At 41.1% G+C, this 23,393-nt stretch overlaps 2 protein-coding genes across 3 annotated transcripts; one reads left to right on the top strand and one right to left on the bottom strand.

The window, feature by feature from the left end:
- Positions 1-10,082: 10,082 nt before the first annotated feature.
- pter (phosphotriesterase related) lies at positions 10,083-15,420 on the top strand. 2 transcript variants are annotated; one of them, XM_083990873.1, is made up of 5 exons: positions 10,083-10,152; positions 11,064-11,512; positions 12,477-12,742; positions 13,340-13,480; positions 13,720-15,419. In XM_083990873.1, exons 2-5 carry the CDS (start codon positions 11,081-11,083, stop codon positions 13,928-13,930), a joined length of 1,050 nt encoding a protein of 349 aa, XP_083846999.1. In that variant the 5' UTR covers positions 10,083-10,152; positions 11,064-11,080; the 3' UTR covers positions 13,931-15,419. The 2 variants fall into 2 exon arrangements, with proteins under 2 accessions (XP_083846999.1, XP_083847000.1); XM_083990874.1 differs by having other exon boundaries at positions 10,090-10,167; positions 13,720-15,420.
- Positions 15,421-15,747: 327 nt separating this feature from the next.
- c1ql3b (complement component 1, q subcomponent-like 3b) lies at positions 15,748-16,853 on the bottom strand (the record flags this gene model as incomplete). Its single annotated transcript, XM_083990875.1, has 2 exons — positions 15,748-15,927; positions 16,233-16,853. The coding sequence occupies 2 exons, from the start codon at positions 16,851-16,853 to the stop codon at positions 15,748-15,750; spliced, it is 801 nt and encodes a 266-aa protein (XP_083847001.1).
- Positions 16,854-23,393: the final 6,540 nt, after the last annotated feature.

Here is a 23,393-nt window from a genome sequence, read left to right as displayed (position 1 = left end):
TTCTTCCTCTGTTTAAGTGATATTTTTTGCTCTGTCCTGGTCAGAGATGTATGTACAAAGTATGTACAGCCCCACTGCCTCTTGCTATGTCTGATTATCTGTACTGTTTTATTGTTTGTACTCCATACCACTTACGTGGTCGTGAGAAAATAAAGTAAAGTAAGTAAGTAAGAAAACTTGTGCTAGGTGAGTTGGAATTTATAATGATTTATATCACTGATTCATGCAAAAATGTCTTTTTTTCTGACTTTGTTATGCTGTGCTGCATTTCATCATAATAAATAAGGTATAACACTAAATATGCACAGAGTTGCATTTACTCTAACTGCTATGACTCACTAAGGGCTTCAGTAGAGGCCACTTTCTGCAAGACCAATAACTCACGCCCTTGATCTGATCAATTTTAATCGGCCATCCTGGTCCTCGTGACGAGGCTCTTAGATCTGAATTTTCCTCGGAAATGAATCCCCTTGCTCACTCATAAGCTCAGGTTGCATTAAGGGAATACAGGAAACTCAACAAAGCGGGCAACCATGAGGACTGTACTGCTGGCCTCTGTTCTCTTCACAGCACTGTTTGGCTCTCCAGGTGCTATTCCTGTACCTATTCCTTACCACGCTTTCTGCAAAACGCTCTGGTAAGGTTCATTGACGTGTGCTTAGTGTGAGTTTCATTGTGTCTTTGCATTTGAGTTCAGACGGATATCCTGTGAAAGAAAAATAGAGCTTCTTATTTAAAAAAACATCCACAGGAAGTTGATTGCTTCTGCTCTCTGTCGTCTCAAGAGTTAAGTGCTCTCTTCCTCCAGGCTGTTTGCACTTCCTTGTGCTGATGTTGGCTCCAAACTGGTGCAGCAGATTCGAGACTTCAGTCCGATGAATATCTGCGAAAAATGTCACTATACAGTAAGAGTTGCTGATTCATTGCTATTCCGATGTGTGGCACATGCAATTACCAGTATTTCGAATGGGTTGTATATTCAAACTTCAGGTCTGTTTTTCTTTTTTTTTCCTGTCATGTTATAGTTACTTTTTCTAATGCATGCCAACAAATCAACTCTCTTTGATATCTCCACTGTTAACACACAGTCCATAGGGAAACCCATGTGGACACCTTGTCCTCTCCATGTCCCTCTCCTTACATTCTGCAGCTATTTTTCATGGTTCTAGTTGGTCCCTTTGATCTAATTTAGAGAAATTTTAATCCTACTGCATATATAGATTTTTTCTCTTTGATAATTGGTTGTCTTGGAACCAATTATTGCAGCCAGGGAGAGGTTTTTTCATTATCTTGTCAGTGCCCTCATGCGTAATATATTCAAAAAGAAGTGGTTTTCAAGGTTTGAATTGAAGAGATTGACAGTGTCCTGTCCTGAACCCTGACCACCAGTAGTCAACCTTAGTGAAGTGACGCTCTTGTTGGTCAGGGGGAGAAAATCCCTCCAGGCTGGTTTGAATATGGAAAAAGTGGAACTTGTGATAACAAAAGTTTAAAGTGAAGTGTGCAAAGTTCAATGTGGACTTTGTCTGTGTCCACACACTTTTGATCAGTTAGTTTTCAATGTGAACAGTGCAAATGGCCACATATTTGCAATGGTATTGATATATAAGTCTTAACATATAGGTGTTGTCCTCTGTTCCAGCTTGTTTCAGTCACCAACTCATCGATCCACGCCCACCACACTTCCCCAGACCACCTGCATGTTGAGAGCGTAGACTTCAACTTACACAAGACCCTACTGACCAGCAGCTGCTGGGTGTCTGTGAGTTGTCTCACACCTCAGTGTTTAACATGAATAACTTGTTAGATAATTAATAACACATCACAACCTCTTTCTGTTTGCTGCAGGCTCAGTCAGCTTCTATCACGGTCACCAGTGTTATTGACGATGGCCTCAACTACTGCAACCTCTACGACTTGCTTGCAGGTGATTATCTATTTTTATACAATAGCTATAGGTGAATTTTCATGCATTATTGAACCAAGATGTAGTCTTTGTGTGTTATGAATAGACTTTGCTTTTTATTTTTCATGTATTTTGTAGGAAAACAAAAAAAGAAAACATAAAGTGAATTAATCCTATTTGTGTGAATTGATCTTGTCTTTAGCGAGTGGCCTCAACTTATCACCAGGCTTCACGGAGACGACCAATGAATGGGCTTGTCTTGGCTATGGATTTGCCACCTGTAGAAGCTAAAAAAGCTGGAGGTACAGCATGCGGCATCATTTGTGCGTTGAGCTTTTTTTTCTTCCTTTTTTTTGAGCTTGTGCTTTATGGAAGTTATGCAAATGGTCCTGTCTCCAATTAATTTTTCCTTATGTGTAAGAGGTGCAATGGTGGGTTAGTGCACTTCCCATATCACATATCACCTCTGGCCCTTATGCAGGAGATCGCTGGCTCGATCTCCAATCCAAATTACGACTTTAAAAACTGCATGTGTAAAAGTTCCTATTCAAGTTAAATGTCATCAATTCACATCCAAACAGATGTAGACAGTCATGTGAACAATCATGTGAACATTAGTGGTAATTTTGAAGGTTGACATTGCATGGGCTGTTTCATGCTGTGCCTGTATACAGATAAAATAGTCATCATCACCTTCGTCATCAGTTAAAGACAACACAACAAACAACAAATATGTTCTCTGGGGTTTTCAGCACTTTTTTTATATTCTGTGAAATCACTGTAATATTGATTTACATGGTGAAATGCATGATGGTCATTCACAAGTCAGATGACCTTTTCCAGCTGGCCGCCAGGCAACAGGAGGCTCGTCAGTCAATTTCTTCTCATCTTCAACTAGACAACAGCAGGAGATGTCTACAAATATAGAATAAAAAACTTATGACTCAATTATTATTTATTTCTTGTCCTTAAAGCTGTGAGTCTTGACAACAGAAGGAAGAAATGTCAATTTATAGGAAATGTGAAATGAACAGAGATTTGAAAAAGAACAGGTAAACTGGAAACATGTAGCCCAAAACCTGCTCAAACACACACAAAAACAGCATAAGTAATTTCTACTTTGTGTAATTAGTGTTAATGTTGGTTATCATTTTGCTCCCCCACCCCCCACCCCCATAGACACACGACCAGCAGAGTCACAGCAACACATAAAAGCCTCATCGCAACTGATTTGATGCATTGAAATCATCTGTTATCACTTTTACACAGATAATGTAATGGCATAGTTTTAATTTGATAGCTGTGTGGGAACATTGTGAAATAAATAAATGAACACATTGTCATATCAATATAATTCTATTAATATAATTTTGCGCACATAACAAGGAGATGTGATCAGACATAATGTGCAGGAAAGAGTAGCTAAAGAAAAACGGCAGTGAATTCATTATGATCATCAACATTTATAATTTTTTTGCCAAGATTTATAGTAGATGGTGTCTTCAGTTTATGGTTATGTCCTAAACTTAAACTAAGGCTCAATCAGAGTAACCTACTTCACTGATCTGGAGATTCAGGTCAGAGGTCACATCAGATCAGGCTACTTTATTTATATATGTGGGTATATCTGATCCACTGTATAAAAATAGTTAACAATTTTACACAGAGAACAGGCGACATCATGTGTACAAGCTGAATAATATAAATTAATTAAGTAATTCATTAATTAAGCATTGCTTCTTTGCAATATTAGTAATTATTGATGGCTGCTGGAACAAAGCTCTATGTCCATCCAGGAAGAAGAAGCTGAATTTCAAAGTGGTCGACGTGTAAAATCAAGCCGTCTGTTGTACCTGTCTGGTGCACAGTGGTGGCAGGTTAGCCTGTGAGTCACCAATCAGCTCACTGGACCATTGTACAATGTGATTCTGAGAATTCCTTCTATTTAAAGATACCATTACGCCAAAAAGAGATGAAATTGATTCTTCAAAAGCATGGTCAAATAAGATCGTCATGGACTTCTCAAGATGGAAATAAGACAGCCTCCCCAAGACATGACAAAGGCTGATGCACTTTTCTGAACACAGCCGCAAAATTCAGTGTACAGTTCAATTTTGTGTCAAAAATCATATTTGCAACGTTATAACCTAAATATTCCACTGTCTGACCTTCAATGGATGTGATCCAAGAGGAAATTGGTTAATTTCACATTAGTTATTGAATCAGTGAATCAATTATCATATATTCTATGTTTTATTGAAAGGTATGATAATTGATTTTAGAATGAGAGCCAATAACATGTTATTACAGACCCACTTCCTCCTGAATCTGGGTCAGGCAGCTGTGGAAAGACGTCAGACAACAAGAATCCTGTAGAGAATTCTAAAACATAGACAGTTGTCTTAGTTTTAAAGAGTCTTGTGGGTAGTGTGACAAAAACAGTGTCATGCACCATAGGTTTGTGTGACTCCAGCATTGTTGTTGTTGTTGTTGTTGTTGTTGTTGTTGTTGTTGTTGTTGTTGTTGCTGTTGTTGTTTTAACCCTATGTGACTGACTATTTTAAAAAGTAAGACAAAAAGAACTGAAACTCCACCAAAATATTGTGAATGGAGGTAATATGGAAGTATCAAATCCCTCTTGACCTGACATCCAAATGAGGTCTTGGCAGAGTTGAAACTGATATGATATTTGTTTTATATTCACTTATTTCAAATATAAAGACCTTTAACTTAAGGTATACAACAAATATTGCACGTCTGCCCGTCCTGGGTGAGGGATCCCTCCTCCGTTGCTCACCCTGAGGTTTCTCCATTTTTTTCCTGTTAAAAGGGTTTTCTATGGAGTTTTTCCTCAGTCGATGTGAGGGTCTAAGGACAGAGGATGTTGTTACGATGCCATGTAAAGCCCTTTGAGACAAACTGTTTGTAAAAACGGGCTATACAGATAAATTGCCTTGCCTTGCAACTGCTCCACCCAGACTCCAGAAACCCAGACCCTCAGAGGCCCAGCAGCTCTGGGGTTTCCAAAGAGGTCAGCTGACATTTTCTGCTCCCTATTGTTTAGTCTATAGCACCATCCTGTGTTAAGTTCAAGAAGGTTTCAGGAGAGGAGAGCTGCTATACAGAGACACAGGATGCTCAAAGTCCAATATTTAGTCAAACAATAACCTACCCTGTCTGTGTGCTTCCTAGTTGAAGTGTCAACAAGTTTGAAACTGAAATGATGGCAGTGTGTTTGATCCTTCTGTTTTTCTTTTTCTTTTCTTTTTTAAAACACATATCATGTATGACAAATTCTGACTTCTGTGCGTAGCTGCAGCATTGATTATTAAATGTGTCAATAATTAAATCATCATGAGAAACCAAATATTGCTCATTTTCATGCTGTTGTATTGGCACTTTTGAAATAAAAATCATATGATCTCAGTCAGTGTTGCCATCATTGTTTGATTAGTTTTGAAATTAAACAATAAAATTAAATGAAATGAAACGATAAAATGAAATGAAACAACTCCGCCTTTATAAATTAGTTCACAAACACATTTTATTTAATCAGTCAGAGAAGAGAGACAGTTACACAAGTTCATGCTATCATGTGTCACCATGCAGTGTCCTGTAAACAAATTGATCAGAGAGAGAGTGTCATAATACTCTATTTTAATTTGTGTGAACGAAACTTTTATTCAATAAATCTATTCTCTTGTATGACAGTGTCAACCATTCAAAAACACATTTCAGATTTCACACTCATTTGCAGTCAGAAAGTCCAAATCCAAGACAGAGCCACTCGTTGGTGAACTCCACGAAACCTGGTCCTTTGGTGAGTCCACTTCCTGTACAGACAGGAAACACAGGGGTCAGGATAAACACTGATTGGATCGTGGTTGTTAGGATATTGACTCAGTTGCTTAATCTGTTTTTTCTCATTTTACTCAACAAAAATCATGCTGAAGCTGTACCTTGTATGATGTTGTGGAGGTTACAGTAATTGGTGCCGTTATCAAAGAGGCTGTACCAGAAAGCCGACATGGACGAACCCTGAACAGCACCAAAGAAAACATGTTAATTACATTACACTTTTAAAGTTCACCTTTAATTTCTATAATGAATAACATATAACTGATGATGATTAAGATGAATTAGATGTGTAAATGTTTCTCTTACTTGTATGTGGCAGCCCATGCCCATAGATATGCCGCTCATGGTGAAGTTCACGCTCTCGATCTGACCGACCGCAGAGGTGTGGTTGGCTTGAATTAGGAGTGCGCTCACTGGACCGAGCTGAAACAGGAACCCAGAAAAATCTGAATGTAAATTTGCATTAACTACATAAATAGTAAAAAAGTTAGTCAATAAAATAAATCAGTAACTAATGTGTGAAGTTACTCTTTATCAACTTTCTTACCTTGTATGAGCCCATTGCTTTAATCTGAGTCACGATGGCCATTTTGACTTGCTCACATGGCACTGCAACCAACCTGGGAACAGAGAGAGTAAAACATATTTATAGCTATCTATCTATCGATCTATCGATCTATCGATCTATCTATCTATCTATCTATCTATCTATCTATCTATCTATCTATCTATCTATCTATAATGGAAAATCAAATGAAAAACTAAATTCTTGCCAGACGATCTTGCAGAAGGCATGTGTCGTTTCTGTCGTTTGGCCGTGCATGATGAAGCACGTTCCAAGAAAGAGAGCACAGGCCACAACCAAAGTCCTCGCGGCCATGATGAAGTTTGTTCCTTGTCCCTGAGGCAATGTTCTCACAGACACTGTGTGAATGTTTCTGCCGTTGGGAGTTTTATACAGAAAGTGGCATGAAAAGGAACATCTTGGGCCTGTCACATGGGCCCGTGGAAAAGTGATTTGCGTGACACGCATGAACGGCATGCCATCTCTCAAACCAGCTCATCAGAGGCCGATGCGGACAAATGTGCCAGTTTGATTGACCAGTTTGATCGACCCTAAAGTTACAATTATGATCCTCAAACTTTATGGGAAGAACTTTAATATGAAAACAAACTTAGCTTGTTACCAAAGTCAAGGCTGTAAAGAAATCCAGCTCAGAATAACTGGCCTGCAAACTGACCTGAACCGTATCTAATGGCTTTGGGATGAAGTGTAACGCAGACAGAGAGTTGGGCCTTATCACTCCACATCAGGCTGACCTCACTAATGCTGTTGCAGGGTGAATGGGAGCAAATCCTGACAGTCAACATCTCTAATACCTGTGGTCTTGAAAGGAGATGCGACACTTCAGGTGTTGACATATTTTTTGGTCTAGTAATGTTTATAATATGTTGATGATTCTTAGTTACTCTGAAGGGTCCCTCCTCCTGACTGAATAAAACTTAGATGAAAGCTAATGTTAATTACATTTTCTAGTCTGTGTATCACCACCAAACATGTGCATCTGCTTAAACGCTGTAATTCAGGGTGACGTTTGCAATTCATCAGTTTCATTGTTCCCATAATTCAGGATCGCACTGGTATTTCTTGAAACAAACATGCCTATTGATTCACAATGCTGGTGGGCACTTGACGGCCTATAATCGGCGTGAAAATGAGATAAAGAGCAGAAACAACAGACACGACACCAGACCAAGCCACTGGCATTTATTGTCATTCATGTCATTTTAAATTGACTGAGAATAGCCCAGTCTGCCCTCAGGCCAGAGCACTACCATGTGTATATCTCTACTTTCGAGTAAAGCGCTTTATATGCTTGTTAAGAGTAGAAAATAAATATATAAAAGCAGTTCAAGCACCATTCATAGGAGTGGTCTACTGTGTGTTGTTATTTATAATGGTTTAGATAATTATATTTCACAGTAACTCTACTGTAAAACATGTGCCCCCTCTCGGTCTGCAGAGGGCACCAGATCACAACACTCTGACTTCCTCCTCCTCCTCTACCTCCCACTGACCTGTCAGAGCCTTTTTCTTTCAATTCAATATATATGGAAAATTCTGTATGGAAACACAGTTAAAAAACAAAAGGAAATGCTGTGTTTAGCATTAATTTAACAGTGAGTTCAGAGCATATAGCTAGGCCGTAATTTTGGTTTACATTCCTAAACATGATTTCTTTTGTATCAGGACTGATCAACAAACCTGGTAGTAAAATCACGGCAGAGTCCCAAAAAATGACAAAAACTCAAATTCTCTTTAATATCTGAGCTGTTCAGGCCACAGGAGAGAGCGCTGTTTTAGTCATCCCCTCTCCTTGAGAACCTCCCTGTGTTTGTGTCCAGCCGAAACAACATGTCGGCCATGCAGATGAATGAAAGTGACCAGCTTCTCTTGTCGCTAATGAGGAACCCTGCAGTGGGATGCTGCTCATGAGTAGCAGCACTCCAAAAACTAATTTACCATGGGTAGTCTGTTTCGAGTCTGTAAATTCATGTTGCATCCCTGCTGCCTTCAGACATCACAGTGGCTGATGTTTTTCTGTTTATTGTCAGCAGCATTGCTTATAATATGTTAATGTAGTAGCTTGTGGTATTTGCCAGTTTTATTTCACAGATCAGTAGTTTGTATTGAGTTTCAATACACTGTAGCCTATATTTCTAAATTCATTTCAATTTAGTAAAGTTACAACACAAACTACTGTAAAGGTCTTTAAAGTTCTCGCAGTTAAGTAAAATTTATTCTGTGGCACCTTTCAAGATCAGGTGATTCACAAAGTTCTCAATAAAAGATCAAAGCAAATCATAAAAAGTGCTAAACTGACAGAAATAGCTAAATCCACAGATCTCGATTGCTCAGCTCTTGTTTTCAAACAGGTTTAAAAAGAATGACACTTCATTTAAACCCTCATCACCTTCCACACCTTAGCTAATAAAGGCCAGAACATTTCATCCAGGCTAGAACATGAAAAGTGAACACAGTATGTTTCCCTTAAATCGCAGCTGCTGCTCTGTTCTTGTCATCTCGCCGACCAACGGATGGCACAGGCGTTACAGTATGGGGATGGTCGTGTGCTCAGCCATTTGCAGAGATGAGATGGTCAGTGCAATGGTGAGTGTTCACAGGGCAGTTCCCTGCAACAGCAGACCAAACGCTGCCGCGGGGACCATCTGCTCAGTGTACAGCACAGAAACAAAGAGTCACAGTCTGTCTCCCAAACCCTGCATCATCTTCACATGTTCTCGTCAAATTACTAAAACATGATATTTGCCAGATTTTTAAAGGACAGCTCATTACCCATTTGCCAGTGACTGAATTTAAGTCTCCAGGCCTGTAATTTGTTGTGGTTATGTAAATCGGTAAGTATATTAAATTACTTGTGCTTTCAAGTAAAACTATTAAATTCCACTTTCTAATATCTACCATTTATAAAAGGTTTAGAAATTCAAACTAACCGCTTTACAAAATAATAGCCATGCCAAATACAGTATTTGTCAAGTTAAAGACAGAAATGTTGCCGTTTCCTGGCCAAGGTTGTGTTCATCTAACCCTCCAGGTGACTCTTAGACCTCTGACCACCCCAAGTCCATCCATGAAGAGATCTTTAACATTGACAACCACTGCCTTGATGGATAATTGTAACTTTTTAATAAAGACGTTAACATTTAAAGGTCCAATGATTTTCTAACATTTTGTCTGTTAAAATGTCAGAAACTCTCTCTTTATCAATGACTTTATCAAATAATTGTAAGGTTAAGATGTTAATTCAAATTGTATATTTAAGTTAATTCAGTGAAAGTACATGCAGTGTATATGCAGTTAATTATTTACATAGGTATTTATGTTGATACAAAGTATATTTAAATGTGCATCTTTAAAGTACAGTTTCAGTAACCTCCTGAATCAATCTCTGCTTATCCTACTCAGAGTGAGTCCTCCTCGTCACTGATTGGTTAGTTTCCTACCAAGCGAATAGAGAAACAGGAAGTTTTTTTCCCCTTTTCTTCAAAAACTTTATCGTTCAAAAATATTTTTACAGTCTGAAATGAATAGGAAATAAGGAATTTGTATTAAAATGTTTAGACAAATTAAATTAAATTAAATTAAATTAAATTAAATTAAATTAAATTAAATTAAATTAAATTAAATTAAATTAAATTAAATTAAATTAAATTAAAACAGTCGAACTGTTGAAAGTCTCGCGATTTCTGGCACCTCTCGCGATATATGGTCCTAATCTGTGAGTGGTGGATAGTCTGACAGTGTGTGTATGTGTGTGTGCTGCTCGACTGGTGCAGAAGACGAGGCAGCGGATCGATCAAAGCAGGTAGCCTACTACAAGGTCAGAAGTGTGTTTCAGGAGTGAAAACAGCGGAAACACGTCAAAGTTTAAGCTGATGAAAGTGTTGGTTTCGCTCGTGCTGTTCCTCCAACTTTTAATTTTCATGTTGCAGTGCTTTCAGAAAACGCAGCTGTTTGCTAGTGAACTAATGCAGAGCTGCCTGCAACAGTTGCTCACATCTTGCAAAACAGAGCACATGGAGTAAACGGGAGGACATTAGATAATAGGCCTATAGTTAGACATAGGCTTTCATGAGGATTTGCATTTTGCACTTTGCAGTTCAAAGGTCTCGGTCCTGCACTGACGATGACGTCACCCTGGTCAATGAGTTGCAAACACACCCCTCTGTTGTAATGATCCGCTTAAAGGGATAGTTCAACATTTTGGCAAATTCGCCCGTTGCCATAATCCCTATAGTTTTAGGAGTAGGTTCGTTACCTTTAATTGCAGTTTAGTGGTTTTCAAGGTAAATTCATGCAAAAACTGCATCAGCCATTCATGCGCAGTTTTTCGGCAAGCAGTCTCTGCATTTCCCTCGAAAACTCTGTCTCGTAACGTCCTGTTATTATCTCATAGCGTGGTGAATGTGCAGGTCACAACTTGTCCACCAGAGCGTTTTGGAGTCGTTAGATTGTGCATTTGATGAGTTTGATGAGGGAAACCAAGAAATCCCATTAGCCTCCGTAGCGTAGCTCTGAGCAGCTCTGCTCCGCCGCTCTAAAAATAGCTTGCACCGACAATTAAAGGTAACGAACATACAGTAGTCCTAAAACTATAGCGATTATGGCAATGGGCCAATTTGCCAAAATGTTGAACTATCCCTTTAACCAGCTTTATCAGGTGTGGTATTTTGTCTCAGCTGTAAATAAATCACTGATTTCACTGTGTCGTCTCAGGTTGAGGCAGCAGCATCATGTCAGCGTTGAGCGGGAAGGTCCAGACCGTCCTGGGTCTGGTGGATCCGGACCAGCTGGGCCGCACGATGACCCACGAGCACCTGACCATGAGCTTCGAGTGCTGCTACTTCCCTCCTCCGCCGGGCGACGAGGCGGTGGCGGAGAACCCTTTCCAGATGCAGCACATGCACTGGCTGAGACAGAACCCCTACAGCTGCCACGAGAACCTGCTCCTGCAGCAGGAGATCAGCGCCGTGCGGGACGAGCTGCTGGTCTACAGGAAGGCGGGCGGGGGCACCATAGTGGAGAACACCACCACGGGAATCGACCGGGACCTGCCCACCCTGCGGCAGTTGGCCAAGGACACCGGGGTCCACGTCATTGCAGGAGCAGGGTACTATGTGGACTGCACCCACACTGAGGCCACCAAGAAGATGAGTGTGGAGAAGGTGTGGCCCAGTCTGACACCAAGTGATGCTGCAGCTATAGTCTCACACACACTTTTGTCAGGAAACTGAAAGGGATAGTTCAACATTTTGGCAAATCCGCCTGTTTCCATAATCCCTATAGCCATAGCAGTAGGTTCATAACCTTTAAATATCGGTGCATGTTGTTTTGAGATCCGCGGGGCAGAGACACGAGTTGCTCAGTGAACACAATGGACGTGAATGGTACAGGTCCGATGTCCCTCATCAAACTCATCAAATACACAATCCAACAACTCCAAAATGCTCTCATGGACAAGATGTGACCTGCACATTCACCACACTATGAAATAATAAGAGATGGAGTTGTTTTCAATGCAAATGAGTAGCCAGAACTACATTCCAGACATGTGATTTGGACTGAGTCGAGTATTTGCTTCATGTGTTGTAATGTTAATATACATGATTATTTCATAGCGTCTCTGCCCCGTGGTTCTCAAAACAGCTTGCACTGACAATTAAAGGTAATGAACCCACTCCTATGACTATAAGGATTATGGGCCATAATCCTTATAGTCATAGGAGTAGGTTCAGTACCTTTGGCAATAGGTGAATTTAGCAAAATGTTGAACTATCCCTTTAAAACTAGTTCAAGTAAACTGTAGAAGCTTCATATTTGAGTTATTGTTAAAGTTTTTATTTTTTATATGGCTTTTATTGTTTTTAATTATTGACACTTGAATGTATAAGCTCAACATTATTGTTTCTTGTGTGTAAGACATTTGAACTTATCATCGTTTGCTCTGCTACATTGTAAATTACATCTCTACCTGAATTACCTCAACCTAATTAATGAATATGATGTCGTAAGTTTCAGTCATAAGATAGGAAGAATGCATCAAGCGTGAATTAAGAGATGAAACAGAGAAGTGTCATATTCTTACAATGTTTTCATGTTTAATTAACCCCTTGATTTCCTGTGCATCAGCTCACAGACATCATCGTCAGCGAGGTGCTCCACGGTGCAGACGGCACAGACATCCGCTGTGGTGTGATCGGAGAGATCGGCACCGGCTGGCCCATCACAGAGAGCGAGAAGAAGGTGCTGAGGGCCACGGCTCACGCTCAGACTCAGCTCGGCTGCCCCGTCATCATCCATCCCGGCAGAAACCCTGCCGCTCCGGCTGAAGTCGTCCGGATTCTCCAGGAGGCCGGTGGTGACATCAGCAAAACTGTCATGTCCCACCTGGACAGGTGAGACAACCCTGACTGCATTTGAAATGAATTAACAGATTTTATTGACTGTGTCTTCAACTTTTTTTTAAAAATACAATTTTTATTTTTATACTCTTTTAAGTCTCAGAGTTGAGGCCACATTGTTGCTACTTGTAACACTAGAGTCTGTTTCTCTCTTTGGTTTTTACTTTGAATAAATGTTGAAATTGATCGTTTATGGGTTTCAAAACATCTCTACAGTACATTAATTTATTTCTGTACGTGCTGGAATAAAGCAGCTGTTCTGAGAAAATCTGTAAGATTAACAACGAATTTGCAATTTTTTCCTTGTTCATCTATTCACATAACATCACTGAAAACAGTTTTTGAGCTGCACTGTAAAAGTTTACCATAAAACAGCAGGGATCTATGTCCTCTGTATACACATGTTGTTTAAACTGATGTTTTCTTTGAAAAAACAGTTAAAAGAAGTGAAAACAAGTGGAAACTCTTGTTTTTACACAACAGAATAACTGAGTCACTGTTTTTGCGTTGCTTCTACTTTGCATGATTAGGAAACTGAAAAAAAGGCATTTAGCATCTTTACATGGTCTTCTTTCTGGTCTCTTCCTGCAGGACCATATTTGATGAGGGTGAACTGCTTGAGTTTGCTAAACTGGGCAGTTACCTGGAGTACGATCTGTTTGGGACGGAGATGCTGAACTACCCATATAACCTGGAGCTGGACATGCCCAGCGACAGCCAGAGAGTCAAAGCGTGAGTATCACCGGTCTGAGTCAAATGTGTCTTTTCAGAGTGACTTTGCGTCTGGTTTGATTTCACTTTCCTATAATTTAAGAGAATCTCATGACACATTATGTCAGTGTGTGCATTTTATGTAGAAAAAAATGCGCGCCACGTTTAGTAACACATGAAGGCCAATTTGCAAATGACGCATGTTCAAGCGTAAAACTATGAGTGATGTTAGTTGTTCAAGTTTCTTTGTGTGTGTTCAGCTTGGCGTTCCTGGTGAAGGAAGGCTACGAGGACAAGATTGTAATCGCACACGACATCCACACCAAGAACCGCCTGACCAAGTACGGAGGCCACGGCTACTCTCACATCCTGAAGAACATTGTGCCCAAGATGCTGATGAGGGGCATCTCGCAGCACCAGGTGGATAAGATACTCATTGACAACCCCAAACACTGGCTGACCTTCAAATAAGATAAGAAGAGACGGGAGGCGGCCGTTGTATGCAATGTAGCGTTTATCTTCACATGATGAATGAACAATTATTAATTTTTCGTATCTTTGCAATAATTACAGTCCAAAGTGAGTCATGAATGTGCATTTGGGCCCCTAAAAAGCCAATAAGCTCACAGCATCTTTGTCTTAAATGTGAATGTTCTTACATTTTCCAGCAAAGCAAAATGTTTTGTAATTTGATCTTAATAATTACAGGCTGTGGTTTCCTCCAGGTGGAAGAGTTTATACAGAGCACCCATATTAATTAAAGCTTAATTTAAAATTGTGATTATACGTTATTCACTTTGTAAGCAAATTATATAAAGGAGCCTCTCAGGATCACAGTGCCTCTCATTAGCAGTCTTGTTTTGGTCCCATTAATGCCACAATTAAAAGCAAAACCAAAAACACATTTCCTGCTGAAATGTGAAAGCAATCTAAGACAAATATTCCCGCTCTGTGGAGGTTTTGTCGACAATGGTGCTGACAAATTCGCCGCTAATTGATTTTTCAATTGCAATGTCGGTGTCGTTGCTGCCGTCTTTGTATTTCTAAGTGACATTTCTGCAAACACGCTGTATGGAGGGGGAAAATAATGAGGGTTTTTAGTAATCAGTATGCTGCTCTGCTCTCGACACATTGCGGCTGTGTTAGATGAGTTGTCCTGTTGCCCCTCAGTGGGTGCCTGGGTGTCTATGGGAGGCTGACTGTCTGGCAGGTCCAGATGAAGGACACGTTCTCCTCTCACCTGGGAACAGGTGGCTTCACAGGGTGACTTCACCACATGATCAATGGCGTGATTGCCACAGCTGACTGGTGCGCCGTGAAAAACTATATAACTTTGATTAATCTTCCAGCGAGGATGACAAAAGAGTGAGCCAGAGAGGATTTCATTTTACACTGTATTTTACATTCTAGCCAACAGTCTTTCTATCTGGGTGGGGGTGGGGGGGGGCTTAACAATCAGCGGGCAGATCGATGAATGTTGTTGATCTCGAGGAAACATTTCTGTCCATATGACTGTCCAGCTTTGTGACGGTGACTAACTATCCGACCACCCTGTTGCCCCAACCAGCTGTCGCGTTGAGACAGACGAGAAAAATGAGTTGCGATGATCAGTTTGTGGCAGTGCTTCAATGTGAACATCAGAATGGCCCTTGTTACAGATTTCTACTGCTCTTTTAAAGTTTTCTTTTCTTTTTCTTTTTTTCTATGCTGCACAGAGTTAAACTTTTGATAATCATGCATCATCACTACATCTTTGAACATCTTCACCCAGAGTGCAACAACTATCACATATTTTTGAGAAATAAAGCACACGCATGGACTAACAACACTGTGAACAGAGTGGTGATTATGTGACTAATCATTTTAGGATCTATACTTCAGTATTAAAAGTCAATACGTTGAACTTTTAATCTACATTCACTCAGTATGTGTTAACCACAGCAGCTACAGTATGTTTCACATCAGCAAACTTAAATTGTGGAGCTCGAGTTCATTCATGTGCACTAATCAATCTGACAAGGGTACAAGTCAATGCTGTACAAAGTAAAATTCATTATTACTATCCTGTAATGACACTGTGAACGCATCGCTATTGCAAAATACAGTCCTTGTCTCTCTTTTTTTTCCACATGACCTCCTCCACATCTTCTTTCACTCTTTTTTTGCAATATGGAGATGTTGAGCTCTGTCTCTAATAATCCATCTGACACTGAACTGAGAGACCAAGCGATGAAGCAAGCTATATGCAGAGCAGATCCCCCTCCCTCAGCAAGATCTCTTCCCGCTTTTCAATCAGCGTACAACATGAAGCCGGAGAAGGTGCTGTACTTGTTGTTGTTCCCCCCGTGTGCCTTCCCGCCGTCCAGCTTGATGTATATCTCGTCCCCGGGCTCCAGGTGTAGGACCGCACTGTTGCTGGCGTAGTCGTAGTTCTGGTCGGCGTCCTGGGCGATGGCGCTGGCTCTCACCTGGAAGACAAAAGTGTGATTTCTGTTGGTGAAACGGGTGCGGACAACTTATGAGAGACCTGTCCGTTTAATTTCATTCTTAAAATAACCCTAAAACAACTCTTTCTTTCTTTTTCTTTTACTTCAAAATGTGTGTGGAGTGCATTCTGGCAGTGTCCCTCTGTGCGCAGCCATGCGTAAAACCTGTGCGTAAAAATGTGGGAATTTAAATTTGTTACTACAATTAGTGCGTCTTTGGCTTTTTTTATCGTACAAAAACACCATGAAGTGCTGAGTGAGTAAAACTCCACCGTGGAGCGTCATACCTGGTTGTTCTTACAGAGGTCAGCCCACATGCTGGTTCCATCTCCGCCCCGCATCAACACATGGTAAACAAAGAAGTAAATTCCCGGTATCGAGCAGGTGAATTTCCCTGTGGCGGGGTCATAGTGGTTGCCAAGATTTGTGACCACGTCGTCGAATTTCAGCACCTCGTATCCCTCATGCTGCTTCTTCAGTCCTGCATAAAACGCAATCTTTGGGACCGTGTTGTAAGTGGCAGCGCTGATGGCACCGTTGGGCCCATTTATTCCAGGTACTCCGGGTGGACCCTGGGGACCCGGTGCGCCTCTGTCCCCGGGCGGACCTGCAGGTCCGGGTGGTCCGGGCTCTCCGGGCGGACCCCTCGAGCCCACCTTCCCGGCGCGCCCCGGCTCCCCCTGAGGACCCTGGATGAACGTCGGAAGCGACTGAACCAGTCGGTTGTCTTTGATCGGGTTCGTCGCCTTGGCCGTGGCCGTGGCCGCGGTCCCGTGGGAGTCACAGACCATCTGACAGGATCCGAGCATCTCGTAGCGGGCAGGAGTCCCGGCGGAGTTCACCACGACCGGGATCAGAACCACCAACACCAGCACCAGCGCGACGCCACAAACACCAGTTGCGATCATCTGCGCTCTGCGGACTCGCGGTGTTCTCCGGAGTGGATGGTCTTCCAGCCTGCTTGTGGGCGATATCTTTGCAGAGATGAGAATCTGACCCGGTCTTCTATTGCACTGCAACTTTTGGAGGCGAAATAGTCATTTAAATGTCCATGCGCAAAAGTAAGCATCCACAATCTTTACGCGCTGCAATATCCGTCTAAGTGGTTCATCTCCACTTTCTCACCGCGAGGAAAACAACAGCAAAAGACTTTGTGAGAAGGAAAAAAAAACACTAAACAATCTGCGTTTAGTGGTTGTGTTTCACAAAGTCAGCCGCACAAGTTTCTGCCCACCACCGTGCCACAGGAGAGAATGGGCTAGAAATTAAGCGTTACCCGCTTCAGTGTTTGGAGAGTGAGGGGAGGGGTGGAGGTGATGGATGGGTTGGAGACCATGCATTTCTTCAATCAAAAGAGAGAAAGTGAACAACATACCAACACCGATGCAACTTTGAAGCTTTGAAACGTGACTTCCTTATTTTATGCGCTTGTTTGTGAAGCCAGGAGGTGAAGTTTGGATCATCTCCACGGGCTTTTAACACTCTGATTGCGACGTTATATCCAACAACATGTTATTAACAGTTATCCAAACTGCTTTAAAGGTCTTGAGCATAATTAGGCTCATTAAAGACCAAAAGCTATACTCCTTTGGCACCTGGTCACACCTTAGTGGTTCCCTGTGTCCAATTTATCATTTGGAGAAAATCTATAGAGCCAGTGAAAGGAAGGAGGGAGTCACTAGGAGCTGGCAGTGAAGGATGACTTCACACAAATATACTGATGAAACACTGAGGCATTTAAAGAGAAAATAAAATAAAATCACACAACCACCAATATTCATTTACCACCTGCAGCTGTAAAGTAGAAAGAAATCTAAACTGTTGGTGCTAGTGTTGTAATAAGTCAGTACTAGTTGGCTTAAAATGTAGGCTACAATTTAATTTCAATTTATTCATGAAATAATCCAAGTCCTTATTGATTTTTAAAGATTTGAAACAAAATGATAAAACTTCAGCACAGTGGGTTTTTGGGTTTTTTTTGTCTGAGCTTTGAGTGATGAAAGGCTAATTCCTCATGAGGAGGGCAGATGATTATATGCACATAAATGCAGAGGCTGTCACTCTGTGTCCACGGCACCTCTCGCCAGGTGGAGAGATAGATGAACAGGAAGGAAAAACATGGAGAGCCTTGTTTGTCCAGGAGGAGGAGGAGGAGGAGGGTGGGCTGATTGCAGAATGAAAGGAAAAAAAAGGACGCTCAAATGGAATAATGTTTTGTTTTTTTGGTTTGATTCATTAAAATGTGCCAGAAACAACTGTTCACTCTCAGCAAGACGTAGTTAAAAGTGCTATGATAAAATAAATATAAAAAAGATCAGCTGTATATTTGACAATAAATATAAAAGATCTCATTTTCAATGATTTATTTTAATATAAATATATGCACTTGAATAATAGGTTCAACACGTACACACCTGTGCTGCATAATTGCAGACCCCCTACCCCCCCTGTCATAATGCCTACTCTATACATCACTCATGGAAAAGAAATACAGAGAAATATATCAATGTGAGACATGGACATGCCTGCTGAGACTCATTATCCAAATAATAAGTGGATGGAAATTCAATTTTGTTATATTTTCTAATATCCATTTACATTGAATCTTGATTTTATCTTGGTTTCTTAATTTGAAGACATCTTTATAACCTCTGTGATCCATCATGTAAAAAGGACTGAGGCACAGATAAGCATGATGATTAATTGCCAAGCTAACGATGAAGCAAACGCTATAGCATTTGAGTGATATGAAGTAATGAAGCAATGTTCTGAGGAGGTTACACCAAATATTGCCATATTTGTGTCCACTGCATTGGAGAAGATGAATGAGAGTGCATCAGATATCGAGATCCAGAAATCATATATTGAATGCATGAGCAGAACATACAGTATACTGCCGATGTGTGTAACATGCAGACCAGCTGACATTAGTAATGAATATATTCTGGGCTGCTTTAAGGAGTGAACATGATTTCATTTTAAAAACTAAGATCCTAAGTGGTGTCAGGTATAGTCTGGTCTAACATAACAAGACGTATCTCCACAGCGCTTTGTCAACACTGGCCTGGCTGCAACCATTATCATTCTGCTGGAGCAGAGAGCAGAATTACCACCTCCCAGTTTTATGCCTCCATCAACCAGCCAACTTGCAGGAAATATGGGTCCAATCTCTCCTTCCCGAGTTAGAGCAATGAATAATAGCCAAACGTGTCTTCATTGCAATGTCACAGTGACGTCGGCCTTTGACCATTTGGATACAAAATGTCATCAGTTTTTATCTTATTTGTGTTAAACTCTGTCATAATTAATGTGTGATGTGTTATTATGCGCATAAATGTGTTTTTATGAGATCATGGTGACCTTGACCTTTGTCGACCAAATTCTAATCATTTCATCCTTGTTAATCCTAATCCCATCCTGATCAATGTTTGTTCTGAATGCAAAGAAATTCCTGATGTATCACAGTCACAGTGTGAAGGAGGTTACGATCACCTTGAACAAAAATCTAATCAATCCACAGCTCCGGAGAGAAGTTAAATAATGTTACTTGAGCGCAGGATATCACGTTTAAGGAGGCTCTAATCAATGATTTGTATTATGTAATGTGACATGTGAAATTGTCGCTTGTGGTGAGTGAGTGGGTTCCCTCAGCACTAGGAGGCATTTTAGAGCACTTTCAGCTCAATGTTTTGGTTTTATAACAACAATATTACTGTGTTGGTGCACCACACCATCAGTGTCACATCTGATGTCCACAATTTCCACTGAAAACAGCAGCATGTTGAGTTTAAAAATCCACTGTATAGATTTTTATAGCTCCATAATTAGCACCAGTTACTCACAGTTAGTATCTCTCACTCCTCCATCTCCATCCTTCCTTCCTGTCCTTAATAGTGGGAAGTGTAAAGTATTTTCTATTGTACTTTTGTGCCAGTAATTTAATCCCTGTTAAAATTTGAGCCACTTAAATACAGACAGTGCAGATAGAGCTTTAAAGGAAAACCATGTTTCCCCATCGTCTTAACATACTGTATGTGATGGAGATTTCAAAAGCCCATTTGTTGGTTTGTCTTCCTTCTTATTGATTTTAAGGAACATGCAGCCCAGCTGATAGAGGCTGATGTCACATACTTCTGTGCACGAGTCAGGATTTATCACATGGATCAGAATATGGCAGTTGTTTTTGATTAAACCCAATGGATGACACAGCAATGAAGCCAAATCATCTTGATTGCCCCCTAGTGGCAGGCTGCAGAATAGGCCATGAACCATGCCCCCCCCCCCCCCCCCCCCCCCCCCTTGTTAGCGAGACGTGAGTCAAACTAAAAAAAGTCAGAGTTCATGTAAAATACATTAACATTTTCTGATTAGTTATCTGATCGATAAAACTGCAGTTCAACATCATGATTGACAGCTGTGATTGACTTGTAGCCTGGTCAAGCTACTTTCCGATCACGAAGGCAAAGATTGACAGAGCTCAATATTTTTGGCTTCATTTTTTGTACAGTGGGAAGAAATGGAGATGGGTCATCCATCTTCAGATACAGTCATTGATTAAACTACATAACTACATCCTCTCAGTCCTGATGACGTTTTTAGTTTTGGATACAGTTGCATGAATTATCCTTAAATCCATAGCCTATAAAGTCTGAACTTGCATTGCAAATAATAATGTCCTCACTACATTTAAAACATCTAAATCTTCAATTTTTTAAACAGATTTTTCACTGCTGCTTTTCACTCTTACCAGGACATATATTAGCAAGCTAACATTAGCTTTGTCAGTTGGTTCATTGAACAATACACCTGGCAGTGACGTGTGTAAATATGAAGACATAACTGCATAATAACTGTGAACTCCTTGAATTTATTTACTAATGTTAAAAGTAGGAAAAGTCCTAACTTTAATGACATGTGGTGCAACTGGCTCCAGATTAGTTATTGGGCCCTATTTTCCTGGCGCAACTCAGGGGGGCGCAGCGAGGCGAGCCCTGGCGCAGCTGGCGCAGTGGCATTTTCCTCCAGTGCAACAACGTGCGCAGCGGATTCGGTAAATTGGCAGACTGCTGTGCGCCGAGATGGGAGTGGTCGCGCAGCAGGGGGAGGTGTCGACAGATTCACCTTGGCGCAGTGACAATTTGTTGCCGATAGACCACGCGGAGAGTGCGTCGAAAGCTCGCCAGCTCCAACCAACAAATTCAGTCAGGTTGAGTTTCCATTACGCATGCCGACAGCCTTTGATCTGTCATCAGTGTGACGGGACAATCGATATAGATAAACGTGTATGTGCTGATTCAGATACAATAAATAGTGGTTATTGTGATTATTAATTCCATTTAAATGTGCCTGGAACTGTGGAAACCTGCCTGTGAGGTCTTGGTGACGTGTGCACACCAAGTCAATTGCCTCCCTCTTCCACGGTGAAATCAAACGTGCGCCTCGCGCGCGCGGCAGATTTAAAGGCGAGGAGAGGAGCTCATTTGATTGGTGAAGATCTGACTCGGCTGTGTCAAACCCACTCCACGCCTTCTCTCCTCCCTCTATGCCATTTGCGCCAGTGGGAGGGAAGTACGCGGGATGCGCCCCGCATGGCTTCGAAGGAAAATTGCAAACTGCTCCTGGACACGCCTCGTTGGCGAAGCGAACGCGAAGCGCAGGCCTGATCCGCTGCGCCTGCGCTAGTTTACGAAAATAGAGCCCATTGTGTTTAACTCTTCATAAATATCTTAAGATGTATTTTTTCTCATAACCTTTAACTGTATCCTTTTAATCTGTAGCCAATCATGATACAATTAATATCATGGCCTAAGAGAGAAATATTTTTATATTTTAAAAAAACTACCGGTATGTGAAAGGGGGACTTTATTATTACGAAAAATATTGATTATTACCACTCTTGGAAGAGTGGATGCTAAAAACCAAGACATAATTTCTCAAAACACCACTCCACTAATTTTTATTGGTTGTGTTGACATATTTTGTTTCCTGTTTCCAGCATCTTTCCAGCTGACAGTAGTTTTGGAGGGCAATGCATGTGAGCTGAAACACATCATAATTCATAAAGGAACACGTTTTCTGTGGGATGGTCGCAAAGTGAGAAATAGAATAGTATATAATGGAAAAGCATATAAAGACACACATGCACATGCACGCTCACACAGTGGGACATACTGTGGTGCTATGAGTCAGTGAACACTTGTTAGTGGTCAGGCTCTTTCCCTCCAGTTGGCACAAGCCTCCAGTGACTCAGGGAGACTTGTCGACCAGGAGCCAGAGTGAACAGCAGTGTCAAAACACACCAAAAGCTGTGGGAAGAAGACGCTTGTACTTGTATTAGAAATATTTTCACAGTATCACACCAACTGATTCAGAGTGTTTGTTTTTTTTCTTCTATTTTTGAAAAAAGATAACAACCTTGTATGCGTCCAAAGTTGACTTTCATCGCTCTTTTCCAGCACAAGATCTTAGTTACCCAGCTCACCTCTTGCCTCTGTATTGAAAGATTCCTCTGGTGGTGGAGAGTCCTGACAGGTTGTTTTGAGTTCTCGGCTTTGGAGTTCATTTACAACCAGTCAAGCAGGAGTCCTGGGGGAGCCTGATGATTTTTGACATCCGGACAAGCAGATGTTCAGAGGACATGAATAAAACATACAGCCCATCTGACCACAGGCCGAAGACTTTGCGAGTGTCTAATGAAATATGAGGCGTGATTTCAATTCACGCACTACAAAGAAATACCTTTGTCAGTAAGTGTGATGCTGCATGAAAAATGTATGACATTTATGTAGCCTGACCTGGGTGGCTAAGCAGGGTTCATTTGTGGTTATGACAATCAAAGCTGAGACAGGTTCGTCAAACAATCTGTGCGTTGAATGGAAAAGAAACTGAATGAACCTCTCATTACCGGCCTGGGAACACAAGCAGAAATATTATGTGACCACTGACATCCGAGTGTTTATCAACTGATAAAGCACCATGTGTGCCGGGCAGTGATAAGATGCATGTCCCCTGTATACTTTTCACACGTACTGCTCTTTCAGAATTTGTGTGTTTATTTTTCTTTCCTACAGAAATGCCAGTGAAAAGGCTCGACTCCACAGTTCAGCTCAGCGGGGGGATAACAGAATGCGCTACCACACCACCCACTCAAAGCTGGTCCTGTAAGGTATTTAAGATGGTAAGCAATCACAATCGTCCAGGGTGGGACTTCAAGTTGCATGCTGGAGATCAGGGCTTTTCATTCAAGTAAAAATCAAGGTGTGATTGGTGATTGTTTTGTTCAATTTTGTTATTTGCTTTTTAGCAGACAGGCTAACAATTACCTTCAGACTTTGATTTTCATTGGTGTGCATGTCCTTGTGTCAGTGTGCTGCTGTTCTTGTCATTCTTTATTTTTCAGCAGTGTGGGAGGAAGTGATTTCCATGTAGCCTACTCTGTTCTTGTATGC

This window comes from Trachurus trachurus (assembly GCF_905171665.1).
Source record: "Trachurus trachurus genome assembly, chromosome: 17".
Lineage (NCBI taxonomy): Eukaryota > Metazoa > Chordata > Actinopteri > Carangiformes > Carangidae > Trachurus > Trachurus trachurus.
The sequence above is the reverse complement of the archived record's forward strand: the minus strand, read 5'-3'. Positions and strand labels throughout refer to the sequence as shown.

What these genes read in the sequence shown, in the direction of transcription:
- pter (XM_083990874.1), top strand. Translation starts at nt 11,081, where the DNA reads ATGTCAGCGTTGAGCGGGAAGGTCCAGACCGTCCTGGGTCTGGTGGAT. An exon ending in AGAAGATGAGTGTGGAGAAG is followed by an intron (nt 11,513 to 12,476) that starts GTGTGGCCCAGT and finishes CCTGTGCATCAG; the next exon opens with CTCACAGACATCATCGTCAG. An exon ending in GACAGCCAGAGAGTCAAAGC is followed by an intron (nt 13,481 to 13,719) that starts GTGAGTATCACC and finishes GTGTGTGTTCAG; the next exon opens with CTTGGCGTTCCTGGTGAAGG.